At 39.0% G+C, this 20,136-nt stretch overlaps 1 protein-coding gene across 4 annotated transcripts in view; it reads left to right on the forward strand.

The window, feature by feature from the left end:
* The window catches only part of SLC16A7 (solute carrier family 16 member 7), a 154,370-nt gene that overhangs the window by 124,702 nt on the left and 9,532 nt on the right, over positions 1-20,136 (forward strand). For all 4 annotated transcript variants that reach the window (XM_073619983.1, XM_073619981.1, XM_073619982.1 and 1 more), the window contains exons 3-4: positions 10,519-10,662; positions 17,086-17,862. In XM_073619983.1, coding sequence (XP_073476084.1) covers positions 10,519-10,662; positions 17,086-17,862 — 921 coding nt within the window. The remainder of the gene's footprint in view (positions 1-10,518; positions 10,663-17,085; positions 17,863-20,136) is intronic.

Genomic DNA, 20,136 nt, shown 5'->3' on the forward strand with positions numbered 1-20,136 from the left:
TTCCCCTTAATATCCATACCAGACCTGAAGGGCCTGGTATGGAATTTAGGGGGACCACCCACATCATTGTTTTAAAAATTTTGGTTCAGGGTTCCCCTATGGGGAATTCCCATGCCGTTTTTATCAATTAACTTTTATGTGTATTGTCAGACCGGCAATTCATTAATAGCCGCGAGTAGTTTTAAATGACTTTTTTTCCTTTAAAATGTCATTTTGCTGTCAGACTGTTCTAAACACGGGAAACATGCGCCCCTTCACAGGCATACTATAGACACCCCCCAAGTATGAAATTTAAAGGAATATTACACTTTTATTGTTTCACTTTAAGCATTATTAAAATCACTGCTCCCGAAAAAACGTCCGTTTTTAAAACTTTTTTTTGCATTGATCCATGTCCTCTGGGGCAGGACCCAGGTTCCCAAACACTTTTTAAGACAATAACTTGAATATAAGCCTTTAAAATTAGCACTTTTGATTATTCATGTTCGTGTCCCATAGACTTTAACGGTGTTCGCGTGTTCGAACAAATTTTTTGCCTGTTCGCATGTTCTGGTGCGAACCGAACAGGGGGGTGTTCAGCTCATCCCTAACTACGATTAATGCAATTCCCCGCCTTTGAACTTAGGTCAGATGGCTCAGAACTGGCAATAATGTGCACTTTGTTATGCCCCCCCCCCCATTATTGTGCAATAAAGCATTGTATACTAAATCATCACATCTTTAGTCCACCAAAGCACCACATCCTTAATTCCCCTATTGCCATAGTTGTCATTAAAATGAGTCAATCCCCTTTATTTAAAATGCCATGCAGTCCTAAAAGGGAGAGGTTCTGCACATAGGGGTAGTAGGGAATGATCAGGTCTTGCAGGACAAAATAGTGGTAGGCCACATGATCAAGAGGCAGGGCACATCTACCCTTCATTTTTGAGAGTGGCCATGCTTTACAGCTGGAGCATGTGGAAGAGGTAGTGTCCCTCCTTTTCTTCCCCCTCCTAGGTGCAGAACAAGCAGGTATTTGCAACTGCTGAATGTGTGTCCTCTTTTTTCTCCTTTTCCTCTTCCTCCTCCACCACTAATCCTACCATAGGCCTGTAAACTGGCATCGAGGAGTCAAAGTAATTATATTCTAACACCATTAGTCATTTGCTGCAGGTGCAGGATCTTGTTAATGCACAAGAATTCCTCATTTCAGATGCTGAGGATGAGGAAGAAAACACCAGAACTGTACAGGGAGTGAACATAAGGCAGAGAGCAGCAAGAGACAGCAATGTTTTTGCAGCTGCAGGTTTCTGCCCAGTGGGCTTCAGTAATGATGAGGGTGGGGGTGGCAGATCATACCAGGCTTGAAGATATTGGAAAAGAGAAAGCTGAGGGAGAGGTACTGCACAGCAACAGCAGCAAGGGATGATTTGGGGCAGCTTGCAGTGACTGGAGGAGGCTTTCATCCTATTCCACTAGACGGCACTGCCCCAGGGGTATAGGCCACTGAAGTCTGGGCCATCTTGTAAATATTCAAAGTCGCTTTCAAATAAATGCATTTCACATGTTTTTTGTGAAGGCAGCCAATCATAAGGCATACGAAACTGATGTTTCAGGGCCTTACAGGGTCCATTTCTCAAGGCAACATAGTGACATGGACCTTTTTTTACACACCTGCTGCTGACAACATGGCTGTGGTCAGCCATAGTAAAACTACCAGCCATTGGGGTATCACATGCATGAGGAGACACATGAATCTGCACCACAAAGCCTTGCCCTGCACCTTTACCACCACTTTCTCAATTACCTTAACTTTTGACTCATTAATGGCCTAATTCTCTGACTCCTTAGAACCACCAGTCCTACACAAGCACCCAAGAGCATACAGTATGCAAGGGCACAGGCAATTGCTGTCTTTCTGTTTTTAAACTGGTATGCATAGGTGCAGGGGCCACACTGGGACAGAGATTCTGAAAGCTCTCCAGGGTCAGGGCTAAGTAGTGGATGACCCATGTCATCTTGTGACAGGCAGGGTTGTGTGTGAGAATGACAGTGACCTGCTGTCTGCCCTTCATCAGTTAAAGGTAACACAAAGGTTACCTTGCCAGTTACATGTCACCAACCCGGTGGTACAGCCATTTCTGGTCAAGTACCTTATTTCCCAGGAGGTCTTGTTTCAGGTAAGAAAGAGTTTGAGGGTGCCATGTTTCATGGCATGGCACCCCATATAGCCATATAGGCATAGCAAGGTAGCCCTGAAACATAACTGAGTTTCCTCAATGTTTTACAGGAATTAAAATGTTTTATCTTTGAAAATGTTAGTTTTTTTTTTATCCAGGAAGTATTGTGGCTTGTCAATATGCATTTTTAGCAAATTAGAATTTGTCTTTTTATATATTTTTCCTTTTAACAGTTCAGTTCTCCTGGGTCTTCTTTCTTTGAGCCCCACATCACTTGAAAAGTGATGGATGATATGTTCAGACACTGATTACCTTGAGAGTTCAATTTGTATGTCTTTAGAAGTCTTCCCTGGCTCTTTGCCTACCTTTTGCAATATTCTTCTTTCAATCTGAGGTCAGTTTTCCTTTTCTCAAATCCAGGGTGATGATTGGCTACACTCCCATGGATGTTAAATTGTTTTAATATTATTTGTAACTATAGTCACAGGTACATCAAGCTGTTTGAGAACGATCTTTACTTGCTTTCTGATCTTCGCAGACAGCAACTCCTTCCTTTGCTTTCTCTGGTACATGTTTAGGGTGCATACAACGATACCAAACAGATATTGTATAATCTTTTCTAGGGTTGCTCAGGCCATTTTAGAACATCTCTGTAGAATAAGCAGCAAAGTATCACTTTTATATACTTTCCTTCCTTTACTTTATGTCTATGGCATACCAAAAGAATGCAGTTATACATGAACAATCAATTTTCCTTTCATCACTTTTTAGGAGGAATGAAGCATTGTTTAAAAAAGCTATAAGGGTCCATGTCTGTACATACTGTCCAGTCAATATGTGTTGTAATTATCTCTGAACAATACAAGCTAATTGTTTATTTCAGGATAAAATCTGCCTCACCCCTCCCTTTTATATGTAACCAAGCTGCTTAAATAATGTCTAGATATTGAATAATATTAATGGCTATTGTCTCTCAGATAATACACTCTAATTTTGTTAAGAGACAAAACCTGCCTTGTCTCTTTCAATTATCTATGTATTTATGTGCTTACATAATGTCCTGATGAGATCCAGTTTTCTATCAAACTCATAACTGAGGTCTATTTTTTAAATATATAAAAGTGGGTTCGAGGGGAATGTAGGGTTATGGTTTTAAAGTTTTTTTTCGGCTCTCTATTTTGACTTTTTTCACATTTTAGGACAATACAGTTAAGTACTTTGAAAAGAGGAACTCACAAACTTTATTATAAAACAGGGATATGCAATTAGCGGACCTCCAGCTGTTGCAGAACTTCAAGTCCCATGAGGCATAGCCAGACTCTGACAGCCACAAGCATAACACCCAGAGGCAGAGACATGATGGAACTTGTAGTTTTCCAACAGCTGGAGGTCCGCTAATTGTATATCCCTGTTATAAAACTATTTTGCCACTGGCTAAATTGCCACATACAGATATTTTTCAAGCATGTAATTGAAAAGATTGGTGTTTTCCTATCACCCTCAAACTCTCAATAAAAGGAAGACCCTCACCCCACCGTACAAAATTTTTAAAATGTTTTTGGCATTGGTACATGTTTGCTATGGCACTGCCCAGCTCCTAATGCCCTTTTTTGACAATCTCTTGCCTATTAGCCTTAAAAATGGCCAAAATTAATTAATTATAATTTGTGTGTGTGAGTGCGCTACTCTTTTGCCATACACCACTCAGTGATAATAAATGAGTTTTAAACACACTGCGCAATGATCTTTGTCCATATATTTTGCATGAGGAACACCAAAGCTCAGGCATAGCAGGTGTGGAAAAGTACAAACAGGTGGAGTGGTTATCCCTATTAATGAACCGAAGGCTTATTATACAAGAAGTATCTGGTGAGTGGCCGCAAAAGTCACGATGAATCACAGATGATACACAGCGGTACCTAAAGGCTGAATATACAGCATTTATTGACGTATTTGCACTTTGGCACATGGACTTTATGTTAATTCTTTTTTGTTAGTAATTTTTACTTGCAGATTGGTGGATATTGATGATTTATAAATATGTTTTGATAGTGGGGGGATATATACGTGGTAAACACATATAATTTTAAGGGGGTATGAGGGAGTCTGTATTAATTCATTGATTGTACAATTGACATGAAAGTGATGTATGAACATCAGTGGTGTATGGCAAAAGAGTAGCGCACTCACACACACAAATTATAGTTATATCCCATTTCACTGAATTTTTTTTTTTGAATGCAGCAACTCAAAATAGTTTTTTAAAGGGAAAAAGAAAAGTTTTTTTGCGCTGGTGACACATATATATTAAAATTAATTAATTGACTGGAGTCAAAGAGCATTACGTGACGTCGTTAAAAAGGGAGCCTAAAAGAGGCTTTTTGCCTCTTCTTGTTTTTTATGGCAACTAGATGTTTTGATTTCAATTTGACAGTTGGAACTTGATTGGTTGCTAATGGGCAGCAGGTTAGTTATTGTTTCCTTTAAAACTGTTTAACCCCATAAGCCAAAAATAATTTTAGAAAACTATAAATAAGTTATCATACCTAACTCCTCTTATCCATTTCAGGAAATGGCCTTTGAACATATTTGCTTGCATTCTCTTGGTGCCCTTGGCACCATTTTCACGGTCTATTCCTCTCTAAATGCTGCAGCTCCCCATGTCCCATTCATATGTTCCCAGATGGGAATGAGATCTATGGCCCTTTATTGACCCTGGGGACTGGAGCAAAGATTTCAGCAACTCGACCCTGTCATATAGTGATAGATGCTTCTGGGGCTGTGGTCAACATGGAGACGAGATCCATATTTGGTGGTCGTGCCCTCGCCTGGTGGGGTTCTGTTCGACGGTTTCTTGCCTTTTGTTTACACTTTACGTATCCATTACTAAAGATGCTAAGCTGGCACTTCTCCACTACCAGAATCCTGGGCCTCTTCTCCTATCACAAAACATTGCCCACTTATCTCTTCATAGCCACCAAATGTGAAAAAGCCTAGAAAAAACCCACAGTCCCATTTGTGGAAGTGAAGAGCATCTTGACAACCCTAATGATTAACAAAAAGATGACCAGTATCCTCAACAACTCGCACATGAAATTTCTTAAGGTGTGGGCCCCGTGGTGGTCATATGCCCTTCCGACTCTGCACCCTATTAGTTTGGGTACCCCTGGCTAACTCAAGTCTGCTCTTCAGCCCACAGAAAACTGTTACTTCTTCCCCTTTTTTCATTCTTCTTGCTCTCCTCTTCCTGGCTCCAGTGCTGTCTTTTCTTCTTCTCCCCCCTTTTTTCTTTTTTTGCCCTCCATTACCCTCTCCACCTCCCCCCTCACATATATTTAGGTTGTTCCCATTCCACTTGGAGTTGGTGGGGTCTGATCATGTCCTCCCCCTCCCTGTAACCCCTGGGTCTTAGGACCCAGACACCTAGTGTTGACCCCTATCTTAGCCGGCCATGTGTCCTTGTTTTATAATTTCATATACTCTTGAATCTTATTTATCATTGATGCAATTTTTCTAATGTTCTTCTGTTCATTTCCCTATGTGTGGGAATTATTCATACTGTATATCTTCTTGATAACTTTTTTCAATAAAAAATATTGTACCAGAAAGTTTGTCTGCAGTACCACTTGTTCTGCCTCCATGAAGGACTCCTGCATCAGACTGTGGGGGTGATCAATTAAACTCAAAACATGAAAAAATTGTGAATTGAATGCAGAGTTTCTCACTGAACTAACTTTTACGGTAGGCTACTTTTATATTTCTAAAGTGACACTTTTTAATTTGATTTTTCTCAGTTTTCTTCATGTTGTCCTTACTTTTTATTGGGGGCTTGCTAGATAATTCCTTTTTCTAAAAATAAATAAATAAAAAGGTGCCAGACCCCGGTGATCTTTGATCTTTTCCACATTGTTCAAGTAGAATTCCACCTCTCAAAGTTTGCCCACCCCAGTGGTAGATTGACCACCTATGTGTGCTTCAAGGATCAGATAATTGCAGATACTAACAATAAGTAACATGATGAAAATTCTGTAGCATATCAACCTAAAGTTAATATAACTGTGAGATACAATATACTACAGATGTTTATATGGCAAGATGATATGAGGAGTAAAATTCCCTTCTTTCCCAACCCACCTTTGATAATATTTCCCTATTTATCCAGGCTGTGATCATAGCAAACCCATGATGATTACATCTTTTAAAACCCCTGCAATTTCAAAGTAAAAGGTGGACATGCATCTCTGTACTATAAAAGGTGTGTTTTATATGTACTTTTGCAATTACTCCTTTAGCAGCATGTATGGATTTTTTTCCTTAAGATGCAAAGCTGTCCACTAACTGCATTAATAAAATATTTGAAACATTTAGAGTGTAATACTTGTCAGGTTTTGTATAGTTTCATTGTATTCTCTTCTCTTGTGAAGAGAACCTATTGTCAGTGTCTACTGTGCAAAAATGTTACTAATTTACATTGTGTTTAAAATATTTTTATTGAATTTTTTTAGAAAAAGACACAACATTACATAACATGACGTTAAAAGATCACAATGTATATGACACTCCTAAAGTATATATATTACAAAATATTCCCAATCCCCCAAAATATACATACAATTCTAGCGTTCTCTATATATATATCTACATTGTGAAACAGATCATTAAAATGCTGGCAGAAATGAATCCAGAGTGTATATATAGTTTTGAAACATGCCAGGTAAAGTCTTCCTAATCTTATTAGTCATTAAGTAGACAATTCCTCCTAAATCTCTTTCTTTATAGAACATAAGGGGTTATTTACGAAAGGCAAATTCACTTTGCACTACAAGTGCACTTGGAAGTGCAGTCGCTGTAGATCTGAGGGGAAGATCTGAAATGAGGGGAAGCTCTGCTGATTTTTTCATTCAATCATGTGCAAGCTAAAATGCTGTTTTTTATTTTCCTTGCATGTCCCCCTCAGCTCTACAGTGACTGCACTTCTAAATGCACTTGTAGTGCAAAGTGGATTTGCCTTTTGTAAATAACCCCCATAGTTTTGTTTAGATGGCAAGAAGATCAAGCATATAACATAATAAAGTTTATCCAAATACCAGTTTGACATAGCAAGAAAAAGCCTCCCACCTATCTATGTTCAAATTAGCTGATTCCAAATCTGTGCTATATACTCGATGAACACTAATACAGGTGATTTTAGAAAATTAGAATATTGTGCAAAAGTTATTATTTCACTAATGCAACTTAAAAGGTGAAACTAATATATGAGATAGACTCATTACAAGCAAAGCAAGATAGTTCAAGCCATGATTTGTCATAATTGTGATAATTATGGCTTACAGCTCATGAAAAACCCCAAATTCACAATCTCAGAAAATTAGAATATTGTGAAAAGGTGCAATATTCTAGGCTCAAAGTGTCCCAGTCTAATCAGCAAATTGAGCCATAACACCAGCAAAGGGTTCCTGAGCCTTTAAATTGTCTCTCAGTTTGGTTCAGTAGGAATCATAATCATGGAAAAGACTGCTGACCTGCCAGTTATACAGAAAACCATCATTGACACCCTCCATAAGGAGGGAAAGCCTCAAAAGGTAATTGCAAAAGAAGTTGGATGTTCCCAAAGTGCTGTATCAAAGCACATTAATAGAAAGTTATGTGGAAGGGAAAAGTGTGCACAAGCAGCAGGGATGACTGCAGCCTGGAGAGGATTGTCAGGAAAAGGCCATTCAAAAGTGTTGGGGACTTTCACAAGGAGTGGACTGAGGTTGGAGTCAGTGCATCAAGAGCCAACACACACAGACGGATCCTGGACATGGGCTTCAAATGTCGTATTCCTCTTGTCAAGCCGCTCATGAACAACAAACAACGTCAGAAGCATCTTACCTGGGCTAAAGAAGAACAGACCTGGTCTGTTGCTCAGTGGTCCAAAGTCCTCTTTTCTGATGAGAGCAAATTTTGCATCTCATTTGGAAACCAAAGACCCACAGTATGGAGGAAGAATGGAGAGGCACACACTACAAGATGCTTGAAGTCCAGTGTTACGTTTCCACAGTCTGTATTGATTTGGGAAGCCATGTCATCTGCTGGTGTTGGTCCACTGTGCTTCATTAAGTCTAGGGTCAACGCAGCCGTCTACCAAGAGATTTTGGAGCACTTCATGCTTCCTTCCGCAGATGAGCTCTATGGGGATGCTGACTTCATTTTCCAGCAGGACTTGGCACCTGCCCACACTGCCAAAAGCACCAAAATCTGGTTCAATGACCGTGGGATTATTGTGCTTGATTTGCCAGCAAACTCGTTTGACCTGAATCTATGGGGCATTGCCAAGAGAAAGATGAGAGACATGAGACCGAACAATACAGAAGAGCTGAAGACCGCTATTGAAGCATCCTGGTCTTCCATAACACCTCAGCAGTGCCACAGGCTGATAGCTTCCATGCCGCATTGAGGCAGTAATTGCTTCAAAAGAGTCCCAAACCAAATACTGAGTACATATGCATGCTTATACTTTTCAGAGGTCCGATATTGTTCTATGTACAATCCTTATTTTATTGATTGCATGTAATATTTTAATTTTCTGAGATTGTGGATTTGGGGTTTTCATGAGCTGTAAGCCATAATCGTCACAATTATGACAAATCACGGCTTGAACTATCTTGCTTTCCATGTAATGAGTCTATCTCATATATTAGTTTAACCTTTTAAGTTGCATTAGTGAAATAAATGAACTTTTACACGATATTCAAATTTTTCTAGTATCGCCTGTATTTATTGGAGTTTGAGTACCATATTATAGATCATCACTGCAGAAACCCATCACAACAGGAATAACAAACCCATCATGACAGAAATATGAGGCTACAACTGCTGATATTTCACGTGGAAATTGTTGGTTCCTTAGCTGGCATGTTGATGTATTGGTTTATTATGCTTGAATCATTTTAGTTGATTTACTAAAAGCAAGTAGGCTGCTCCTTTGCATTTTTCATGCACATGATTGGCTAAAAGAAGTCAAAATAGATTCACCTAATTTATTATGTAAACACAACATTGTATATTCCTGATATGTACCTGCTGTACCTTGTACTTGTATGAAAAAGTACCCTGTTCTCTTTGTATTGCTTCCTTTGTGTGAAATCTCTGGTGTTCCTGCCAGTCACTCAGCTTTCCTATTAAAAACTGACCACATTAAGCAGGAGAACACACCGAGGTCAGTGTGCTCTCCTCCATTTATCAGACTTGTCCTGACATGGCCTACTTGGACAGCCTTTCACTGGGAAGCTCAGTATACTGCTGTTCCTCCTCCCTCTGCTCCTATGCAGCTGAAAACAGATGGGATACGATCACTTATAAATAAGGGCGAAAAAGGTGTTTATAATGTTTTTCTTTTTTTTTTAGAGAAAAATGGATGGACATGTCCTGTGGGTATGTGCCACATCTCAGTCTATAGTTTAAGAACCAAGGTATTTTCCCTAAGTGGGACTTTAAATGGCACATTGACAAGTAGCATTTATAAAAAATAGAAAAGGCATAAGTACAACTGATTAGTCATTGTTCTCCAGCATGATATAGCATCTTCTGTTACCCGATGTGTTTCAGAAAAGAATCGCCATCAGGGGTACAGACAGGAGAAAGCCACGGCTGCCACTGGGGCCCAATTTGAAAACCTAGGATGAATTATATGAATATCTTTGCATCCTGTGCATTTTTTATTTTTTGAGCTATAAACTAAAAAAGACAGACAATTTGGGGAAAAAAAAGAATATTTTTTACTTTCTGCTATAAAACATATCCAATAAAAAATGTAAAAAATCTAATTTCTTTATGAATTTAGGCCTTTATGAATTCATATTCTGATACATATTTTTGGTAAAAAAAAAACCCCAATAAGCGTATATTGATTGGTTTGTGCAAAGTTATAGCATTTATAAACTTTGGTATATATACTGGAATTATTTATTTATTTATTTTCTTGTATTTGTGGCGATCGGCAACTTATAGCGGGACTGCGATATTGCGGCGGACAATCTGACACTAACTGACACTTTTGACACTTTTTGGGAACCAGTGACACTAATACAGTGATCAGTGCTAAAAATATGCCACTGTACTAATGCACAGCACTTGGTTGTGCTGTGTGTGGTGCTTTTACTTAGGCAAGTAATGGATTTTATTCCCTGCTTTGCGCCATGTTACACGTTACACCCTAAATACAGATGTAATATGTAACATGGTACAAAAGGTGAATTTAGCATTTAAAGGGGTAGAAAGGTTACAAGCATGGATAGCTTTGAGCAAAAATAATGGGTGATGAAGCACAAATATTCTTGATTTAATAATTACATGACATTATTTGTTTTTGTTACAGGCCCAATAAGCAGTATTCTGGTAAATAAATATGGGAGTCGTCCAGTCGTAATGGCAGGAGGATTACTATGCTCCTTGGGAATGATTGCTGCTTCATTCTGCACCAGTGTCCTTCAGTTATACATTTGCATTGGAGTCATTGGTGGTAAGTGCTAATATACTACTAATTTTCTAGTGCTTCTCTTGCCGCCGCTGCTGCTACTACTGCTCATACTTTTACTACTGCTACTATTACTACTATTACTACTAAAGTACAACAACTAACACTGGTACTGACAGAATGTTTTGCTTTATTGTTTCTAAAATGTATAGTTAGCTTGTAAATACAACACTATTAGGCATTCAATAAACTTTTTCTGTTTAGAGTAATTAAATTAAGACATGATCAAAAAATGCCTGCAAGTATTCATACACAGGTCTAGAAGACAGATATCATTTTCACAATGATACCTTTCAGTGGCTAACTAAAAATATTAAAGTCTGAAAATACTGCAACTAGTCTCTAAAATTAGTCAAGACACCATGTCAGAAAATATATAAGACTAGACTGTCTGTAAACACTGAGAATTTTAAAGTCCCACAAAATCATAAGTGAACACACTCCAGATTATATCATAAAAACCATAACTTTTATTATGTTTTTGCATATTTCTAACAAAGATGAGAGGTTGATTTGCTAAAGGCAAGTAGGGCTGTTAACTTTGAGAAAAAATTGCACTTTACAAGGGAACTTGCCCCAGAATGAATGTGGTAAAAAAATCACTTTGCAAAGAATACCTGATCATGTGCAAGGAAAAAAACTGCATTTTTGCTTGCGCATGTTTGGATGATGAAAATCAGCAGAGCTTCACCTCATTCACTAAGCTCTTTTCATTGCAAAGTGCAACTCCCCTTGCAAAGTGAACAGTCTATTTGCCTTTAGTAAATATCTATATCTATTTAGTGTCTATATTTTTTTTTAGTAGTATCTTCCAGTGTCCTTTTTGAAGAGATTTTGAAATACTTCCACTCCTAAAGAAAGAGCTCTCTCTTTCTAACGAAACTTGAGAGAGTGCTGCAGTTGTGTCCATGTAGCCATTGCATCCCAATTGATATGAATAGGAATGCCTTCACGCATATGTAGGCAAAACATAGCCCTCACAAGTGTCTACGCTTAAAGAGGAAGTAAACTTCCTCTGCTAGACTAAAAGAGTGGTGGCTGCGCTGTGATGAGAAGGGAAGGAGAAGGGGTGGGGGTGGGGGGGTGGGAGGGGTGGGGACTATACTAAATAGATAACAAATAGATAACAAATGACCTAAAATATAAATAATATAAAAGCGTGCTCACAAATGTATAAATATACACACAAACAAACAACCCTAGATGATGTATGCAAAATCTTGTGATCAAACCAAAATGAAAAATAAAAATAAAAATAAGCTGGGAGTGTATACCAGCAAAGAATGTGCAGGGGTATGTGAGTCTGCTAAAGAGGAAACATAAATCCGAAATCTATCATAATATCATAAAAAAGTTCACCAATGACATTACTAAAGCCATGTATATATAAATAAAATAAAATAATCAACTGCTAATATATGTATACACATGATTGATAGAAAAAAATAAATCCAGAATAAATATACATAAGTGTCCATAAAAAATCCCAGTGATTGATGTTGGTGTCCCGCTCACACTTGGCGAAAAGATAGAAAAGATAAAAATAATATTAACAAAATGACGACAGTCCCACCACCAGATGTGCCAATCCTGGGTATATAAAAGATATTGATGAATCGGGGGGGGAAGGAAGAAACCAGTGTGCTGACAGGTGGGGGCACCTTCGTGTTCCCAGGCCCCTTACCTTACAGCTGTAAGGTATACAGCATATGCAGAGGAGACCCCCCAGACGGGGAAGTCCAACGGTACAGCAGGTGGCGTTGATTGAGAATGCCGTATGTCATATGTGGAAAACAAAGAGCAAGTGGTATATGGTATGATACCGTTTGAAGTAGAGACACAGGTGGGGAAAGGGGAGGGAGGGAGGGGGGGGGGAGGGGGGGGGTTGCACTCACTTTTAAGACAATGAGCGCACGCCTCAACCCACGAGCGCCGAGTTCGTATAGTCCCAGACTCTGAATCTTCTGAGGAACTCTCCCCGCTTCCAATTTCACCACCCGTTATGCAGAGTTGTTTAGTGCGGTATATAAAAAACAGAAACCGCACATAGCATAATCCCGTATGTCTTATAGTTTATTGAAACATTCATATAGATTCGTACACTTACATTTAAAAACAGCTGGTGGGTAAAACATCCACGAGCGCCGAGCTCGTCACATCCAGCTAGTGAGTGGCAGCGTCCCGTGCTCCTGACGCGTATCGTCACGTCACGTGACTTCTTCAGAGATCCTCAGGAGCACGGGACGCTGCCACTCACTAGCTGGATGTGACGAGCTCGGCGCTCGTGGATGTTTTACCCCCCAGCTGTTTTTAAATGTAAGTGTACGAATCTATATGAATGTTTCAATAAACTATAAGACATACGGGATTATGCTATGTGCGGTTTCTGTTTTTTATATACCGCACTAAACAACTCTGCATAACGGGTGGTGAAATTGGAAGCGGGGAGAGTTCCTCAGAAGATTCAGAGTCTGGGACTATACGAGCTCAGCGCTCGTGGGTTGAGGCGTGCGCTCATTGTCTTAAAAGTGAGTGCAACCCCCCCCTCCCCCCCCCTCCCTCCCTCCCCTTTCCCCCACCTGTGTCTCTACTTCAAACGGTATCATACCATATACCACTTGTTCTTTGTTTTCCACATATGACATACGGCATTCTCAATCAACGCCACCTGCTGTACCGTTGGACTTCCCCGTCTGGGGGGTCTCCTCTGCATATGCTGTATACCTTACAGCTGTAAGGTAAGGGGCCTGGGAACACGAAGGTGCCCCCACCTGTCAGCACACTGGTTTCTTCCTTCCCCCCCCGATTCATCAATATCTTTTATATACCCAGGATTGGCACATCTGGTGGTGGGACTGTCGTCATTTTGTTAATATTATTTTTATCTTTTCTATCTTTTCGCCAAGTGTGAGCGGGACACCAACATCAATCACTGGGATTTTTTATGGACACTTATGTATATTTATTCTGGATTTATTTTTTTCTATCAATCACGTGTATACATATATTAGCAGTTGATTATTTTATTTTATTTATATATACATGGCTTTAGTAATGTCATTGGTGAACTTTTTTATGATATTATGATAGATTTCGGATTTATGTTTCCTCTTTAGCAGACTCACATACCCCTGCACATTCTTTGCTGGTATACACTCCCAGCTTATTTTTATTTTTCATTTTGGTTTGATCACAAGATTTTGCATACATCATCTAGGGTTGTTTGTTTGTGTGTATATTTATACATTTGTGAGCACGCTTTTATATTATTTATATTTTAGGTCATTTGTTATCTATTTGTTATCTATTTAGTATAGCCCCCACCCCTCCCACCCCCCACCCCCACCCCTTCTCCTTCCCTTCTCATCACAGCGCAGCCACCACTCTTTTAGTCTATTATTATTTTGTCTGTTTTGGAGCAGCCTTGTGTGTTGCAGCAGTGTCCCCTTAGTATAGGATTCCTCTGACAGCGCAGGAGTTTTCTACACAGTTAAACTTCCTCTGCTGACACTTACCTATAGGTAAGCCTTTAAAAAGGCTTACCTATAGGTAGTGTAAATATCTCCTAAATATCTCCTAAAGGAACGGCCATGGGTACTGTTCCTTCTGAGCCCTGTGCCATGAATAGCAGCTACGCCACACATGTGCTGGAGTGACATCATCACGGCTCCAGACACTCACAGCACTGGAGCCCCGCAAACCCCGAAGTAACTCCGGAAAACATGTCAGCCTTTTCAGCGGTGTGCGCGCGCCGCTGGAAGGCTTCGTTCTAAGTTATGTATTTTATAATGAGCTAGTATGTGATGCACACTAGCTCATTGTGCCTTTTCTTACAGATTTGGGGGTTTTTTTTAGTTTTTTTTTTTTTCTTAGTCTAAACCTCTTTAAGTAGGAGCGAGGCCTAACTGTCACACTGTCACTGTAATATATATATTTATTTATATTTATTTATAGTCACTCAGCTTATATTTATATTTTTATATTTATACATAATTTATAATATATATATATATATATATATATATATATACACACACATATATATAAAATTTTTAATAATAAAAAAAAAAAATATATATATATATATATATATATATATATATATATATATATATATATATATATATATATATATATATATATATTTACTGAATATATAAAATAGATTTTTTTGTGCAATTGGGTTCTTTAACTAGCAATGTCAGGCTCAGGATTAGAGGGTACATTTTAGTGTTAAAATTTTACAGTTGTGCTCATAAGTTTATATACCCTGGCAGAATGTATGATTTCTTGGCCATTTTTCAGAGAATATGAATGATAACACAAAAACCTCTCTTTCACCCATGGTTAGTGTTTGGCTAAAGCCATTTATTATCAATCAACTGTGTTTACTCTTTTTAAATCATAATGGCAACAGAAACTACCCAAATGACCCTGATCAAAAGTTTATATACCCCAGTTCTTAATACCGTGTATTCCCCCCTTTAACATCAATGACATCTTGAAGTCTTTTGTGGTATTTGTGGATGAGGCTCTTTATCTTCTCACATGGTAAAGCTGCTTATTCCTCTTGGCAAAGTTTCTGTAAATTCTTGGGCTGTCTTGCATGAACTGCCCGTTTGAGATCTCCCCAGAGTGGCTCAATGATATTGAGGTCAGGGGACTGAGATGGCACCTCCAGAACCTTCACTTTATTCTGCTGTAGCCAATGACAGATCAACTTGTATTTTGGATCAAAGTCATGTTGGAATGTCCAAGTACATCCAATGCGCAGCTTCCTGGCTGATGAATGTAAATGTTCCTCCAGTATTTTTTGATAACATACTGCATCCATCTTGCCCTCAATTTTGACCAAATTTCCTGTGCCTTTGTAGCTCACACATCCCCAAAACATCAGTGATCCACCTCCATGTTTCACAGTAGGAATGGTGTATTTTTCATCATAGGCCTTGTTAACTCCTCTCCAAATGTAGCGTTTATGGTTGTGGCCAAAAAGCTACATTTTGGTCTCACTCCAAAAGACTTTGTGCCAGAGGGTTTGAGGCTTGTCTCTGTGCTGTTTGGCATATTATAAGCGGGATACTTTATGGCATTTGCGTAGTAATGGCTTTCTTCTGGCGACTTGACCATGCAGCCCATCTTTCTTCAAGTGCCTCCTTATTGTGCATCTTGAAACAGCCACACCACATGTTTTCAGAGAATCCTGTATTTCACCTGAAGTTATTTGTGGGTTTTTCTTTGCATCCTGAACAATTTTCCTGGCAGTTGTGGCTGAAATTTTAGTTGGTCTACCTGACCGTGGTTTGGTTTCAACAGAACCTCTCATTTTCCACTTTTTGATTAGAGTTTGAACACTGCTGATTGGCAATCTCAATTCCTTGGATATTTTTTAATATTGCTTTCCTGTTTTTTACAGTTCAACTACCTTTTCCCGCAGATCCTTTGACAATTCCAGTGCAGCACTGGATGAAAAATGCAAGGATCTGTCAAGAGTCCAGAAACTCATTGACCTTTTATATACACACACACTAATTACAAGCAAACAGATCACAGATGAGGATAGTTACCTTTAATAGCCATTCAGACCCCTTTGTGTCAACTTGTGTGCATGTTATCAGGCCAAAATCACCAGGGTATGTAAACTTTTGATCAGGGTCATTTGGGTAGTTTCTGTTGAAATTATAATTTAAAAAGAGTAAACACAGTTGATTGATAATAAATGGCTTCAGCCAAACACTAACCATGTGTGAAAGAAACGTTTTTGTGTTATCATTCATATTCTCTGAAAAAATGGACAAGAAATCATAAATTCTGCCAGCGTATATAAACTTATGAGCACAACTGTATATTACGCTTTAGGAGTATTTTTTTAGTTGATAATTAGAAATAATATTTTGTTTAATCTGTTGATAAGTGTTAGGGCAGATTAGGTGTTCTTTTTCAGGGTGGGTAAGGACAATCTTTCAGTTTTATGGATTATCCTAAAACGCAATTTAAATTGTAAGGGTAGATAAGTGGGAAAGACAGGTTAACTATTGTGAAGGTGATAAGTTTTAGGGATAAGGATCATATATTTTTTGCATATGTATATGAAATAGTAAAATGCATCTGCACTTTAAAATAATGTAATTTTGAACATGTTGAACAAAAATAATGGTCAAAGTAATGTGCAATAATTACAACTTAAATACCAAAAATACTTTACTATTGATAACCAAACTTTGAAGAGAACAATACGAACATATAATTTAGAAAATGTGAAATAACATTCTACCTCCATTCTAACTAGAAAAAAAGCCAATATTCACAACTAACAAATTGACTTTGTTCTTGTAACTTGGCATTGCTTTGCATTTGTTAATAATGCAATTCCGATTGACTAAGGTTTTTTTTTTTTTTCTGTTGTAGGTTTCGGATTAGCATTTAATCTTCAGCCTTCTTTAACAATTATTGGGAAATACTTCTTCAAAAAACGGCCTATTGCAAATGGACTGGCCATGGCAGGAAGCCCAGTATTTTTAAGTACTTTAGCGCCTCTAAATCAGTTTCTTTTCAATAAATTAGGATGGAGAGGGAGTTTTTTAGTGCTAGGAGGACTCTTGTTAAATTGCTGTGTGGCTGGGTCTCTCATGAGACCTATTGGACCTAAACCTGTACAAAAAGTCACAGAGAAAGCAGAGAAGTTGACAGTATGTCAGAATATTAACAAATATTTAGATTTATCACTTTTTAAACACAGGGGATTTCTTATTTATTTATCCGGAAATGTCATTATGTTCTTGGGCTTCTTTGCCCCAATTGTTTTCCTGGCACCATATGCCAAGCATATGGGAATAGATGAGTATTCATCTGCTTTTTTACTATCCATATTGGCTTTTGTAGACATGGTAGCAAGACCTAGCATGGGAATGGTTGCAAACTCTAAATATGTCCGTCCAAGGATACAATATTTTTTCAGTTTTGCAATTTTATATAATGGTATATGCCATATATTGTGCCCCTTTGCTAACAATTACATGGGATTGGTGATATACGCAATATTCTTTGGCTTTGCCTTTGGTATGGTAAGCAGTGTTCTCTTTGAAACACTAATGGACCTTGTTGGAGCAGCAAGATTCTCTAGTGCTGTTGGACTTGTGACCATTGTGGAATGTTGCCCAGTATTAATTGGGCCTCCGTTGGGAGGTAAGAATTTTCCATTTTTCTTTTATTAAAAACATTTTCATAGTATAAGTATCCACAATATCCAAATCTGCATATTATTCTAAATCTTGCTACTTTAATCCTCATTGTTGATTTCTCCTACATTTTAAGGGGATTTTTTTATAATTAAATAACATTTTAAAGAATTAGGTAACTGTTTTGGAGCAATCGCAGCAAATACAGTGGTTAGGTTTAACTTTGCAGATTTCTCTATACTGAGAAAGGGATTGAGGAGAGCAATTGACCAATCTTTTTTCAAACCACTACCCTTGTTTAACAGCCCCACTGCTTTTTTGTCATTACAAATTGCCACATCAATCACTAATTCATCCTACTACCCAAATCTGTGACCACAGAAAAAATATACACTCTGGTTGAGATGGCTAGATAGTGTCTAGATATTGTTATACTTAGCAACTGAGCATTTTTGTAAAAATCCTGTACTGCAACATTCCTTCAATAGCATAGGTGAACACTGGACAGACGCCAGAGTTCAAAAAGTGGGTACTTTTAGTGAGTCTCGTGGCTTCAATTGTAGAAAAGTTATACATATGTATCAAATCAACAAAATCTTTATTAGTTTAGAAATAAACATAAAAGATTCAAGAGCAATATTAACACACTGCACTATACACCTAAATATTAAAACCACTGTTTTAATATTTACTGTTGAAGATGCTGAGACCTGGAGGATTAGCATTTGGGCTCCTGGAAATACAGTGACAGCTGTCTTCTGGGAGTACTATAAACCTGTCAGGTATAAATAATATAGAGAAGTTCAAGAGATGACATGCACTTCATTGAACTTAAAGTGATTGTAAGGGTTTTTTTTTTTTAAATAACAAACATATCATACTTACACTGTGCAGCTCATTTTGCACAGAGTGGCCCCGAACCTAGTCTTCTGGGGCCTCCGGTGACTCTCGCGGCTCCTCCCCACTTCAGATAACCCCCTAGGAGAAGCGATCTCCCGAGGGGGTTACCTTGCGGGCGCGCTCCTGAGTCAAGCATTCAGTGTCCATAGCCACCGAATGTATAACTCGGCCCCGCTCCCCAGTGCCCACGTCATTGGATTTGATTGACACCAGTGGGAGCCAATGGCTGCACTGCTATTAGAGCTGAGAACCCCGGGCAGAGAAACAGCGCGTCCCCGCCGGGTCAAGTTCAAGGTGTGACAATGGTGCAATGCAATCCACACCAATATCATGCAATCTGTGACTTCCAGTGTTCAAACAGTCTTTTAAAGACATGCAGATAGCAGTGACTAGGGATGAGCCGAACACCCCCCTGTTCGGTTCGCACCAGAACATGCGAACAGGAAAAAAAGTTTGTTCGAACACGCGAACACCGTTAAAGTCTATGGGACACGAACATAAATAATCAAAAGTGCTAATTTTAAAGGCTTATATGCAAGTTATTGTCATAAAAAGTGTTTGGGGACCTGGGTCCTGCCCCAGGGGACATGGATCAATGCAAAAAAAAGTTTTAAAAACAGCCGTTTTTTCAGGAGCAGTGATTTTAATAATGCTTAAAGTCAAACAATAAAAGTGTAATATCCCTTTAAATTTCGTAGTTGGGGGGTGTCTATAGTATGCCTGTAAAGGGGCGCATGTTTCCCGTGTTTAGAACAGTCTGACAGCAAAATGACATTTCGAAGGAAAAAACCCATTTAAAACTACTCGCGGCTATTGCATTGCCGACAATACACATAGAAGTTCATTGATAAAAACGGCATGGGAATTCCCCACAGGGGAACCCCGAACCAGAATTAAAAAAAAAAAAATGACGTGGGAGTCCCCCTAAATTCCATACCAGGCCCTTCAGGTCTGGTATGGATATTAAGGGGAACCCCGGCCAAAATTTAAAAAAAAATGACGCGGGGTTCCCCCTAAATTCCATACCAGACCCTTCAGGTCTGGTATGGATTTTAAGGGGAACCCCGCGCCAAAAAAAAAAAAAATGGCGTGGGGTCCCCCCAAAGATCCATACCAGACCCTTTTTCGAGCACGCAACCTGGCAGGCCGCAGGAAAAGAGGGGGGGTTGAGAGTGCGGCCCCCCTCCTGAACTGTACCAGGCCACATGCCCTCAACATTGGGAGGATGCTTTGGGGTAGCCCCCCAAAACACCTTGTTCCCATGTTGATGAGGACAAGGGCCTCATCCCCACAACCCTGGCCGGTGGGGGTCTGCGGGCGGGGGGGCTTATCGGAATCTGGAAGCCCCCTTTAACAAGGGGACCCCCAGATCCCGCCCCCC

Source organism: Aquarana catesbeiana, linkage group LG03 (genome assembly GCF_042186555.1).
Source record: "Aquarana catesbeiana isolate 2022-GZ linkage group LG03, ASM4218655v1, whole genome shotgun sequence".
Taxonomy (NCBI): domain Eukaryota; kingdom Metazoa; phylum Chordata; class Amphibia; order Anura; family Ranidae; genus Aquarana; species Aquarana catesbeiana.